This window comes from Coenobita brevimanus, chromosome 3 (genome assembly GCF_032717465.1).
Source record: "Coenobita brevimanus isolate Jiangsu-jjx chromosome 3, ASM3271746v2, whole genome shotgun sequence".
Taxonomy (NCBI): Eukaryota; Metazoa; Arthropoda; class Malacostraca; order Decapoda; family Coenobitidae; genus Coenobita; species Coenobita brevimanus.
Genome location: NC_136956.1, coordinates 6,463,062 through 6,476,683, shown reverse-complemented (window position 1 = coordinate 6,476,683; position 13,622 = coordinate 6,463,062). Strand labels below are relative to the sequence as shown.

The following is a 13,622-nucleotide window of genomic DNA, read 5'->3' as shown; positions in this document are numbered from 1 at the left end:
GACGACATCTGGGTCTGCAGCAGTCAAAACAGTGACCGGGTGGGGGTTTCCGCCAGCACTCTTGCAGGGAGTGGGACGATGCTTGGCAATGACTACAACATTTTCGGTGGGGGGTCCCTTGATCACTCGTTTGTCCCTTACTCACACACTCTAGGATTGTTTTCACTTCCTGCACTTGGGCTTTCAGTTCTTCCATATCATTCTTAGTTTCCACCATACTCATACTACTGGCCGGGTCTTCAGGAATGAAGTGGGTGAAACATGTGCCGGCTTTTACCCTGTCATTACTATCCTTCACCGGTACCGCGTTGATCTGAGGGGTCTGCCTCTATTCCAGCAATTATCGTCCATGTTCAGTACGGTCAAGGAATTTGTGCAATGGGTACTCATCATCTAGAAATCCCTCCAACTCCTCTTGTGAAGTGGAAAGTAAGCCATACCACAGCTTCTTCTTTATTTGTTTATCTCGATTAGGAAATTTCCCATTAGAGAACTTTGACTCAATTACTGCATGTTGACAAATAAATCTATGGGTGAAAGCCTAGGGTGATTCTCCCCCTCATCGACTCCAACTCCTGCCATGCACGATCGACGCTAACCTCTGTTGTAAACTCTGTCCTGAGGAGAAGCTTAAGTGTTAGCCAGGAGTCTGCTCTGTGGTTTCTTTGATGATTGTGAATGAATATGGCTAACTCTGAACCAACCCTACACTTAGCAATTTGCATTCAGGTGAAATCGTTAGGGTCACATTGCTCCACTAGTTCGAAAAATATCTCTAATCTGGCCAATGCAACGAGTCCTTGCAGCTAGTGGAGTTCCAGAATTGGGATATCCCGGGGCTTAGTGAGACCACTTTCCTTCAACCTCGTGAACGAGTGAGGAGTTGAATGTGTCAGTTGAAAAGGATTTACAGGGGGCAGTGGTGTTTCCATCTCTTCCAGTTCTCTCGCTAATCTATCCCTTAGTGATCGCGCATCCTCCCTTTCCTCCGTCTTAGGTTTATAACTGGTACTACCGTGTCTGCTCATAATGAAAAGGGGAAGGGGGAACTACGCTCGACAATAGTAGGGAAAATCAGTGCTCCCTCCAACTTCATTATATGAGAGAATTTCCGTCACTTATGGCTTATACTCACTCACCTACTCGTCTATGCTTCCTTCCTTGCCGTGTGTCCCCTGATCACTGCCAACAATTTATCCTCTACCTTGTGTCTCCCCTTATCCATCCAGTGTATCCCATCTACCAAAGCTCCCACATAATATGCCGTGTTAAACTGGACTACCTGGTTCCTCATTGTACACATTATTTTATTATTGATAGAATTCTGGACTGTTCTGTACCTGGTGGTAGAAATCAGAAAATTTCCCAAGTAAGATCTAGGTTCTATCAGACAAATGAATACCACGGCATCACAGTTATTCCCTATAGCCTTTACTACTTGCTTGATATCATTTACTACTCGACATGGAGTTGTATTTTATCGATATAGTTGCTCCCTAACCAGAGTATACACAGATCATGTTTCCATTCTAGCACCGTGTTCATTTGGCTCTCTGAAAAAAATGTTTTTGCTCTCACTCCAGGGGCTCAATATATTCTCGGTTCTACACCCGGGGTCTCCAACGATCGAGGAATCTGGCTGTGGCCTACTAGGGATACTTTAAGCATGATAGCTGGGACTGTTTCCCGTACAATATTAGGCAGGCCTCTAGTGTACTTTGTTTACAGAGAATATTTATTATCCCACCGCTGCCACCAGTGCAATACTCTGAATTTTAGAATGAAACTGCTAATAGAACCAGTGTAATGATGGAAATTTTGTGACAGGTGAAGTTCTGAAACAATTCTAATTACCAGTGCAATTATCAGAAATTACTAAAGATTCTGGGGAATGGGGGTAGTGTGATCTTCATGGCTAAGCCACCAGTGTAATGACCTTGAAATACCCTTTTTAAATTACCAGCGTGGTTGCCATCATGATACCGAGCTTATTTCGAGTGTGAAATCCAACTGAAGTGATTAAATTCCTTACTCTGTAATAGGTACAAACCAATTAGTCAAAATGTGTCCAACCAGCTAGGCTCGAATTCCCACTTAAGAGGGTAGCGTGAGTTTAGGTTGGCTCAGATTTAAGAGTCCATTTACTCCCTAGTACACCTTGCATGCTTATTAGAGAAGGTAGTTGGAAAAAATCTGGAATAAGATGTTGCATCCCTTTTAATTATACCCAAAATGTTCAAATTCAGGTTACTCAATTCTCGGATTACTGATTCCTCTCACAATATCTCAATTAGAATGATCTGTTGGCTATATCAGGCATCCTCCTCCTTGGTCACTGGTGAATGGGGAGGGTCGATACTTAAGAATGTGAAACTCCACTCTCTTACTAATAATGAGACATGTTTACAACCACCCAGTTCAGTTAACAAGAAGACTCAAAAGTTACAACTGACTTAGTGCTTATGAATTCCCGAAAACTAAAGAGTAAGTTTGTAACAGTTAAATCCAATCTGATTACATCATTCCAACCATGAATTATAATAAAGGAACTTCTCAGTCTATGTTAATGAACAACTACAGCTAGATTTGGCCTAAAACAAGGAAGAGGGGGGGGGGGGGGAATGTAAGACATGTAAGTATGATAACGTGGCTGGCAGGGTATGACTTGGTCGGTGCTGAGGTCTGTGAACGAGACGTGAGATGGTTGCAGAATCACAATCAAGAATTTTGCTATTGAGTACAACTGTTAATCATTCTATTCTCCACAACTCACAACTTGAAGAGAATGGTCATTGTAAATAACAGACTTAATGTGGAAGTAATTGGGGGGGGGGGATATATAAGGATTTCTGGCACTGACCTGTGAACGAGACGTGAGATGGTTGCAGAATCACACGCACGATGTGTGCTCTGGTTTATATAGGCTAGAGGGACTAATTCGATTACATCTGAGGCTGTCAACTCTCGGTTGCTGTTATTCCTTAGGAACCATGTCACGAGTCGTTTACTTTGTAAAGGACCCTTTTAGGGTTTATAGTATTTCACAAAGATTGTACGACGATGATTAAAATGTGAGCACTATCGATAATGATCTCATCACTTAATACTAAGTTTTCGTTATGTGGTTCAGACGTTACTTTGTCGGTTCAACTTGGCTTGGGTATGTATGCAACGATCAGAAATTCAAAGTTAACGTCACATAGGATAGTGTGAACTGCTTCTCCCTTTCTGGTACCTGTCAGTTAATGTTCTATCATTGAAATGGTTTAGGACCAGGGCCGGCCCTAGGGCGATGCGAGCGATGCAACTGCAGTGGGCCCTGCGCCTCTAGGGGCCCCGTGCTCCCCCCCACCCCCCCAAAAAAAGAAAAAAAAATTTCGGCCTTCAGGGGCCCCACGCCTCACAAGCGGGCCCCTGATAGAGCATAATGTGGTGCAATGCACTTGACATGTCTGCAGCTGAGTGGGCCCCTGATTGAGCATTATGTATCATGCACCAGCCACGCGCCTCTCTCACAGTGCTCATTTAGGGCCCCGCTTTGCCCGAGGTTAGATGTGTGACCCATGCAGATTTATCACATTCTTCCTCACGTTTATCACTTCAACATGTTTTCAAGAAGTGCATTGTTTTTCTTGGCTTGACTGATTGTCTTGGTGGTGTTGTTTATCAGAGGTCTAATCTTTGAAATCTGTGCTGCATGCATTTTCCTGAATGAAAGAGTGCTAACTGCTTGAGTCCTTCAGCCAAGTGATTTTGGCCGTTGGCCTAGGTTTCATAGTTTTCTTGTGAGATCCTGATCGGGCTTATGAAATGATTCTGTCAAATATAGTCTGTAAATTTCTAATGGAAATATTTGCCTTAAATGATTAAATGAATTTCTACTGGGATTATAAGCATCAGGCCTGTATTCAGTTTGCAGTTACATGAGCTGACTGTGGGTATTGTGACATCCAAGATTAGGAGTTTAGGACCCAGGCCTTTATGTATTTTTGCTGATATCTGTGTCTTTGGATCCATTTGATAACAGCAATGTTTAGCAGTTCTTTTCTCTGACTGTAGCGCACCAATTGTTAGTGGTTTTGGTTAAGAAATTCCCCGGCCGAAAATCCCTTCATCTTCTGCTAACAGCAGGAGTTGAACAGCACTTGATTTAACACTTGTCAAGAAAATCTTTTAGAAAAATTGAAATACTGTTTAAAGAACCTTAGCCCTCCCCCCTTGCAAAAAGATGCCGAAAAGAAAGCGTGACATTGGCAGAATCTACCTGAGTGGCAGTGAAAAGAGGAAGATAAAGGCAGCAAAAGAAAATGAAGTCAAACGTCTCGGTGGAGAATTTTATCATTAAAAAGAGTGACACTGAGACCGAAGAGTCAGATTGTGAGTCAGTCAGTTAGTTCCATGGAGGTCCAAGATCTGCCCAATCTTCCTGCAGCTTCTTCCGTGCAAACTGCTGAACAAGCTACATCATCATCTAGCTTGCTCCAGCAGCATACATCAGAACTCAAGAGCAAAGACAGCAGCCTTGATGTTAGCTTTACTGAAAATTATGAGGATCCTGCCTCTTGGCCAAAAATTCTTTCCACAGCTCAGCGAGATTTTCCGGTCACAAAGGGTCCACATAAGTTAAATTTGAACGGTGAAATCCCCAAAGATGCAGCAGGCAGGAAACTTTCAAATTCCTACCTACAGTGCAAATTATCAAATGGGGAGGTGATACAAAGAAAATGGCTGGTGTATTCAGTTAGAAAAAATCAGATATTTTGTTTTTGTTGTAGGCTTTTTTCCACTGTTAATGCAGCTCTGTCCTCTGATGGGTTTCATGACTGGTCCAGTGCTAGTGTGCGTTTAGTTGAGCATGAAAAGTCCAGTGGTCACTTGCAGGCAAGTGTTCAATGGTTTGAGGCCGAGCAAAGACTAAAGAAGGGTTGCTCTTTGGATTCAATTCATCAGCAGCGAATCACTGATGAAAAGCTACGGTGGCAAAATGTTTTTCAGCACCTCCTTGCTATTGTTCAGTTTCTCTCAGAACATAACATGGCTTTCCGAGGATCTGTTGATAAACTCTTTGAACCTAAAAATGGTAATTTTCTTGGCCTAGTCCAACTGATTGCCAAGTCTGATCCTGTTATGCAAGAACACCTGCGACGAATCAAGGATGAAGAGATCCATGACCATTACCTTGGCAAGCCTATCCAGAATGAGTTGATTCAGCTAATGGGTAACAAAGTCCAGAAGACCATTATTGACCGGATAACGGCCTCAAAATACTTTGCTGTTATACTTGATTGTACTCCAGATGTTAGTCATAAAGAGCAGCTGTCTCTGACAATTAGATATGTATCTGATGGCTCCACTGTTCCTATTGGAATATATGAGCATTTTATTGAGTTCATTGAGGTGAAGGAAAGTGCAGGAAAGAGTCTCCTGGATGTTCTTCTTGACAAGTTAGTGACACTGGGTTTAAATGTACAAGAGATCAGGGACCAAGGCTATGATAATGGTGCTAACATGAGGCAATAAGTCTGGTTTTCAGGCTCGTCTTTTGGAAATGAACCCAAGAGCTTTCTTTTCACCCTGTGCATGCCACAGTTACAATTTGTTACTGGGGTGCTAAGACGTGTCCAGAGGGAATGACCTTCTTTGGTATCCTTCAAAGGCTTTATGTCTTGCTTTCTGCTTCAACTCAGAGATGGGCAATTTTCACAAGACATGTTAAGGACTTGACTGTGAAACCTCTCAGTGAAACCCGATGGGAATGTCGTATTGACAGTGTCAAAGCTGTGAGGTACCAAATTGCTCAGTTTTACGATGCCTTAGTGGATATTGCTGAGGAAACAAATGACCCCAAAGCTCGCAGTGATGCTATGTTACTATGCAGTGAGCTTCAAAATTTCAAGTTCATTGTTTCCATAGTATTTTGGTATGCTATCCTCTTTCAGGTCAATCAGGTCAGTAAACAGCTACAAGGAGCAGTTGAACTTTCTATTGCAGTCAAAAGCATGGAGAGAACTATTGCATGGCTGCAAAAATACAGAACTGATGGGTTTGACAATGCTCTTGCAGATGCAAAGGAGATAGCCAATGATATGGACATTGAACCTGTCTTTCAAGAGAACAGAATTCGTAGAAAGAAACGAACATTTCAATATGAAGCTCAAGATGAGCCAGTTCAGAGTCCATAAGAAAGTTTCAGAACTGGATGTCTCATCCTTGATACAGCAATTTCATCCATGGAACAAAGATCTCAGCAGTTGAAGTCACATGATGCTTTGTTTGGTTTCTTACTTTCATTCCACAACCACACCAAAGCAGAAATGAGAGAGCATGCAGCCAACATGGAGAAAAGTCTCACCGTAAATAGCACCTCAGATATTGACGGTTACATGTTAGCAGAAGAAATGGATGCTCTAAAGTCTGTTATTCCAGAGGAGATGGCTTCCCAGCCCTCCGAAATCTTAAGCTTCCTTTCTAAAAGGAACAGCTATGTAGATTTCCCAAATTTTTGGATTGCCCTGAGGATATTGCTGATTATTCCTGTTACTGTGGCATCAGGTGAAAGAAGTTTTTCCAAGTTGAAGCTTAAGAAGACACATCTGAGGTCAACAATGACACAAGATCGTCTAAATGGCCTAGCCATACTTTCAACTGAAAATGAAGTCTCATCTCAGCTAGACTACAATGAAATACTCAGGGACTTTGCAGGCATTAAGTCCTGCAAGATAATTCTCAAAGGTTCAATTACATAACAACAGCTAAAACTGCACTGGAGCAGTGAATGATGTCAAACCGCACAATGAATCTCTTAATCTCAAGGATGAAGGCAAAAATTATGAACATGGTCCAGAACAAGCTTACTGTCTGTTTATCATTGCATTGACTGTATATATCTTTTGTATCTATTTTGCATACTATATTGTATCTTGTATCTTGTATATTATATTGTATCTTGTATCTTATAGGTATTGTGATTGAATGGAAGGAGGTGTCATCGAGACTGATGTGGGTGAAAGCGAAATTTGAACGGGAGTTGTGGGTGTTTGTGAGTGCATATGGGCCTGGTAGTGAAAGGGATGAAGAAGAGAGGGAGTCTTTATGGAATGATGATGATGAGTGTCTGCAGTTTTGGAGCGAATGTGAATGTGGTAATGATGGGAGATCTGAATGCTAGAGTGGGAAATGTAGCAGTTGAAGGCGTAGTTGGTATGCATGGTGTGCCTGGAAGAAATGAAAATGGGGAACGAATGATAGGGATGTGTGTTGAGCGAGAAATGGTGATTGGAAATAAGCTGTTTGAGAAGAAATATATTTGTAAGTATAAATGGGTGAGTCAGGAGGGTGGAAGGGTTGTTGATAGAGCTTTGATGGACTATGTGGTTGTGTCTAGGAATGTAATAGGAAGATTGTTGGATGTGAGAGTTCTGAGAGGGGAGGGTGGAGGTATGTCTGACCACTACCTGGTGGAGGGAAAGTTAAGAGTAGGTATGAGATGGGTGAGAGCTAGGAGGGTTAGGTGTGGCAGGGAGGTTTTGAGAGTGAGTGAGTTGGATAAAAGAGAGAAAATGATAGAGTATCAGGAGAAATTGAAAGATGAGTGGAACGCAGTGAAAGAACAGAAAATGGCAGTGTGGAGGAGGAATGGCAGTTGTTTAAGAGTCCTGTGGTGGGGCATGCAGAAGAGGTGTGTGGTGTGAGACGTGTGGGTGGTGTTGTAGGAAAAGGAAGTGAATGGTGGTGCGAGGAAGTAAGTATGGCTGTGGCAGAGAAGAGACGTGGATATGAAGTGTGGCTGCAGAGGAAGGATGAGGTGTCATATGAGAGGTATAAGGAAAGGAGAAATAGGATGAGAAGAGCTCTGTGTGATGCTAAAGTGGCAGCAGATGAGAGGTGGGGTAGGCGGCTGACTGAGGATTCTTAACAGAATAAGAAAATGTTTTGGAAGAAGGTGAAAAGGGTGCGAAAGGGAGAGTCGGGGAAGGAAGAACGAATAAAAGCAGAGGATGGAAGGATGTTAATTGAGATTGATGCAGTAAGGAAGAGATGGGCAGAGTATTTTGAAAGATTGTTAAATGTAGAGGAGGAAAGGGTGGCTGAGATTGTGGCGGATGGAAGGGTGCAAGGAATAAATGTGTTGGGAGAGTTGAATGATTCTTTGATCACGAAGGAGGAAGTGGAGATGACAGTAAAGGAGATGAAAACAGGGAAAGCTGCAGGTATGGATGGGTGTGCTGTTGAATGCCTGAAGGGTGGTGGAGTGACTATTGTTGACTGCTTAGTAAGATTGTTGAATGTGTGCTTTGTGAAAGGTATGGTGCCAATTGACTGGGGAAGTGGTTGTGTGGTCCCGTTGTATAAAGGCAAGGGTGATAAGTATGAATGTACTAGCTTTAGGGGTATAAGTTTATTGAGTGTTGTAGGTAAGGTGTATGGTAGAGTGTTAATTATGAGAGTTAGAGAGGGTACAGAGGGAGTAATTGGTGATGAACAGTGTGGCTTTAGGAGAGGAAGGGATGCGTGGATCAGGTGTTTGCTGTGAGACAAGTGTGTGAAAAGTATTTAGCGAAAGGCAAGGATGTGTTTTGGGCATTCATGGATTTAGAGAAAGTGTATGACAGAACTGATAGGGAGGCTTTGTGGACTGTTTTAAGATTGTATGGATTTGATGGTAGGTTACTAAAAGGGGTGAAAGGTTTTTATCTAAAAGTAGAGCGTGTGTAAGAGTGGGAAATGCTGTGAGTGATTGGTTTCCCGTGAGAGTGGGGCTGCGACAGGGATGTGTGATGTCGCCTTGGTTGTTTAATATTTATATGGATGGTGTTGTAGGAGAAGTGAATGCAAGTGTTTTAGGTGGAGGTCTGAGTCTGGTGAATGTCGATAGTGGAGAGTGGAATCTTAAGCAGCTGCTGTTTGCAGATGATACTGTACTGCTGGCTGATTCAGAGGAGAGACTGAGACAGTTGGTAGAGGGGTTTGGAAGGGTGTGTGAAATGAGGAAATTGAAAGTAAATGAGAATAAGAGTAAAGTGATGAAGTGTACGAGGTTGGTAGATGGTAGGGGGATGAATATAATTTTGAATGGTGAGTTGCTTGAGGAGGTGGAGTGTTTTAAATATTTAGGGTCGCATGTTGCTATGGATGGAAGAGTAGATACAGAAGTGAAGTTTAGAATAAATGAAGTAGGAAAGGTGCTGGGAGGAATGAAAAAAGTGTTTAGATGTCGTTTGCTTAGAATGGATGTAAAGAGAAGGGTGTATGAGGGTGTTGTGGTACCGACTGCGTTATATGGGGCTGAAACATGGAATATGGGTGTAGCAGAGAGGAAAAGTTTGAATGTAATGGAGATGAGGTGTCTGAGGAGTATGTGTGGAGTGACGCATTTGGATCGAGTGCGAAATGATGAAGTGAGAAGGAGAACTGGAGTTGTTCGGGAGATGGCTGGTACAGTTGAGCAGAGGGTGTTGCAATGGTTTGGGCATATGGAGAGAATGGATAATGAGCGATTGGTGAAAAAGATAACTAGATCTGATGTTAAAGGTGTAAGGCTGAGAGGGAGACCACGAATAGGATGGATGGACAGTGTGAAGAGAGCGCTGGATGCGAGAGGGATGTCTGTTGAGCAAGGAAGAGTGGCTGTGCATGACAGAAATAAATGGAGAGAAATTGTGAATGAATAAATGATGACGCAGCCCTGAGGGGATATTCTCCCGCATTTGGTCTGATTAGCTAGTCAGGTCAGGTGCAAGGAAGGGGATGGGTCTGTTATGATGTGGCACGGGTAAACCAGCTCTGCTGTTGGGCCCTGCTGCGGATGTCACTGATTGCACTGCGCAGTTGACCCATGTGTGGTGTGGTGCGGTAAGGATCTGTCCCTTCTACCCTTTGGGGCTAAGACGCGAATGACTGTGTTTGAATGGATGAGTAAATGGCGAGTGTGTCGTCCTGTCTCGGCTACCTCCCTTTCCATGAGGGATGCAGCCAAGATATATAGATAGATATATCTATGATATGGTGGTTTAGGAATCTTTGTTTTATACTTCTAATTCATAACGAATCATTTACATTAATATCTGAGTCCATGCATTAAGCATAACTATAAAACTGTGTTATTTTGGGGGGCTTTGGGTTTGACATTCAAAATCAGAGGGGCCCCGCCCCTACTCCTTGCATTGGGCCCCGCACCTGCTTGGGCCGGCCCTGTTTAGGACTGAAGGATATTCCTAGTTTTACATACGAAGTCTCGGCTAACTTAAATGTTCGCTAAATCTTTGTTACCAGCGTGTTTCATGGAGGGGGGGAAGGGGGGTTTCATCAGCTGATGCAATACTTAACGCAGATTATATAATACATAGATGTTTACTTCCTACCTTAACTCTATAATACAAAAATCACACTTATACTATACTTACATTATACTTATACTAAATTACAATTATTGACACATACTAAATTGTTCTTAATTACCAAATTACACTTATATTATATCTATATTCCACTTTATTACATCCTAATCTAACCTGCTGGCACTACAAACGCTCCTACACTTCCTCATTTGTCTGCCTTTATATCCATGTAGCTCCACACACCACAGTCTCTTGCGTCTCCTCATCTGTCTGTCTGTCTTTGCATGTAACTCCACATCCACATGAACACCACAACGTTCTTTAATTTCCACATTTCTCCGTCTGTCTCTGCATGTAACTCTACAACAAATTCAACACCATACCGCTCCTTCACTTCCTTAATAATTTTGTGTGCTTATCTCTCCAGGTAACTCCACATCCTTCTCCCAGATAACTCACTTCCATTGCACTCACTCTTGCTTGTATCCCTTCGACAGGGTCCAGGCTTCATTTTCGTTTGTTTGAGTGGGGGACCTCAGACAGTCATGCAGGGATTTTTCTTTTTCCATTCTCACTACCTTATTGCTCATCACTGCCTTCATTGTACCAGCAACTCCCATCCTTTCCCATCACACATTAACTCCCCTTCCCTCTCCTTTCTTCTCTAACTTAGCCTAAAATTTCCATCTCTCCATTTTGAATACTGTGTTGTTACAGCAGATTAACACAGAGATAAGATAGTAGTCACGATGAAGTGCTATGTAAAGGGTGTAGGAGCCGCAGCTCCTACGACTGCCACTGAGCTACGTGAAGTAAGCTGGAAAGGACGAAAATCTAGGCCAAATGAAGGTGAAAGAACAATACTATGAACAATTAATTTTGGGAAATATTAGAGTTCGTGAGTGTACTTTTCATCACCTCAAATATTCAAATCAAAAGTCAAGTACCGTGAGACTGTTAACTGTACTGTACCCAGTAATGCTACTCACCATATTTGTTGTAGTGGCACTGCGTACGTCTGTGGGATACTTCAGTGTTGACAGTTTACCACTGGGACTTCACTGTTCACTGTTTACCACAGGGCTCCTTCTCTGTTGTGACTGTTAACGTGGTAAAAGATAACAACTGTAATATCTTTCATCAGAATATCTAATTTATCCATTAAAACCTCCGTCTCAGCTGTGACCCTTTCAGTGTGATGACGCACTTTTGAACACACTGTTAGTGGTTCTACAACCCATTTGCTTTACTTTAGGACAACTCACGAGTCATAGAATTAATGAAGGCGGTTTCTAAACCACCCACCCATATTCGAAAAATCTTCCCTAACCAATGGGTAATTATAATGGTGTAAAGATAGCAGAAACTGAATATAAGAACATAAGAAGAGGATAACTGCACTAGGCCGGATGGCCCATGTTAGGAAGTTCCTAGAAGAGTAAATGAATGAGATAAGGATAGCAAAGAAGAAGGCTCTCCCCTGGGGTCCAAACCTTCCAGCCGAAGCCAGCAGGAAAAAGTCAGAAAGAACACCACGCAGTAGGCTATAGAAAAATTGGCGTGGACATTTTATAGGAAAGTGTGCAAGGAGAAAAAGATGTAATCATAGTGTTACCTGAAAAGGAAAAAGAATGAATTAGTACTGGCTATAATTTTTTTTTTCTCTGTACCTACCCCTTATTTGTCATGCTTATCTAGCCTATGCTTGAAACTCACAATGGACGAGGCAGCAACTACCTTACTAGGTAGCCTACTCCACTCGTCTACTACTCTATTGCCAAACCAAAATCTACCTTTTTGCTTACTAAAACGGAATTTTTCTAGTCTGAAACCATTACTTCTAGTTCTATCCTGTACGCTCACTTTAAGTACCTTGCTATTATTTCCCTTATTTATTCCCTTCATCGGCTTAAACACGCCAATTCAGTCTCCCCTTACTCTACACCTCTCTAGTGAGTGCAGATTTAGTCTTTTTAGTCTGCCTTCCTATGACAGGTGCCGAACATCATGTGTCATTTTTGTCATTCTTCTCTGTACATTTTCTAACGAGTTTATAGTTATACATTCTATAGTAATGACACCAAAATTGCATGGCGTAGTGTAAATGTGGCCTTACTACTGCTAGATAAAATTGCAGTATTACTTTTGATGACCTATTGCTCACGCTTCTCGAAATAAATCCTAGGACTCTATTTGTTTTATTTCTCGCATTAATACACTGTTGCCTTGGTCTGAGGTCTTTATTTGCCGTAACTCCTAGATCTCTCTTGCATTCCGATTTACTAATTTCTTTGTTATCTAAGTTGTATTTAGTATCTCCAATGGTCTTGCATACTTTAAGTACTTTACTTTTTTCAACATTAAATTTCCTTTGCCAAGTTGTAGATCATCTGGACAATATATCGAGGTCTTTTTGTAAGTTATGGCAATCGTTAGTCGAGTTAATGATACGCCCTATCTTTGAATCGTCGTCAAATTTGGTAATACTGCTAGTGATTCCTAAGTCTGGATCATTTATATATGTAATAAATAATAACGGACCGAGTACTGAACCCTATGATACATAGTTAGTTACTAATCCCCAATCCAACTTAGTTCCATTTATTAATGCTCTCTGTTTTTGTCCCTTCAGCCAGGATTCTATCCATTTTAAGATATCGCCGTCTATACTGTGTGCTCGAATCTTTCTACCTAACCTTTCGTGTGGAACCCTATCAAAGGCTTTACTAAAGTCCAGATAAATAACATCGTAAGCTCTATAGCTATCTACTGCCTCATAGGCCTCCGAGAAGAATGAAAAGTTTGTGAGGCAGGATCGCCCTTGCCTGAATCCGTGCTGACCTTCCTTTATAAGATCAAATATTTGTAAGTGTTTCCTAATTTTTTTGCCAAAATTGACTCTAGCATTTTTCCTACTATTGTCTTTAGGCTTATTGGACAATAATGCGACACAGCTGACTTATCACCCTTTTTATAAATGGACACTACGTTTGCGGTCTTCCACGCCTCTGGAACTTCTGAAAATAAAGAGTAATTAAATAACGTTAAAAGTGGCTGACATAATTCTTCTTTGGTTTCTTTTATATCTTTTTCATATATATCGTCTGGACCTGGTGATTTTTTAGCATTTCACTTATTAATTTCTTTCAGCACATCCTCCTTAGTAATGGTTATTTTACCAAGAATATTTTCCATATTATCATTGTAAATATTTGCTGCTTGAGGGACCAGGTCTAGATTTTCCTTGGTAAATACTGATATGAAATAATTATATAAGATGGAGCA

At 41.7% G+C, this 13,622-nt stretch overlaps 2 protein-coding genes across 2 annotated transcripts; both read left to right on the top strand.

Moving 5' to 3' along the window:
* The first annotated feature begins 78 nt into the window (after window positions 1–78).
* Window positions 79–5,520, top strand: LOC145392899 (zinc finger MYM-type protein 1-like). Its single transcript, XM_080267188.1, has 2 exons — window positions 79–128; window positions 4,776–5,520. Exons 1-2 carry the CDS (start codon window positions 79–81, stop codon window positions 5,518–5,520), a joined length of 795 nt encoding a protein of 264 aa, XP_080123314.1.
* A 110-nt stretch (window positions 5,521–5,630) lies between these two features.
* LOC145392888 (uncharacterized) lies at window positions 5,631–6,182 on the top strand. The gene has a single exon (XM_080267177.1). The coding sequence runs from the start codon at window positions 5,631–5,633 to the stop codon at window positions 6,180–6,182; it is 552 nt and encodes a 183-aa protein (XP_080123303.1).
* Window positions 6,183–13,622: the final 7,440 nt, after the last annotated feature.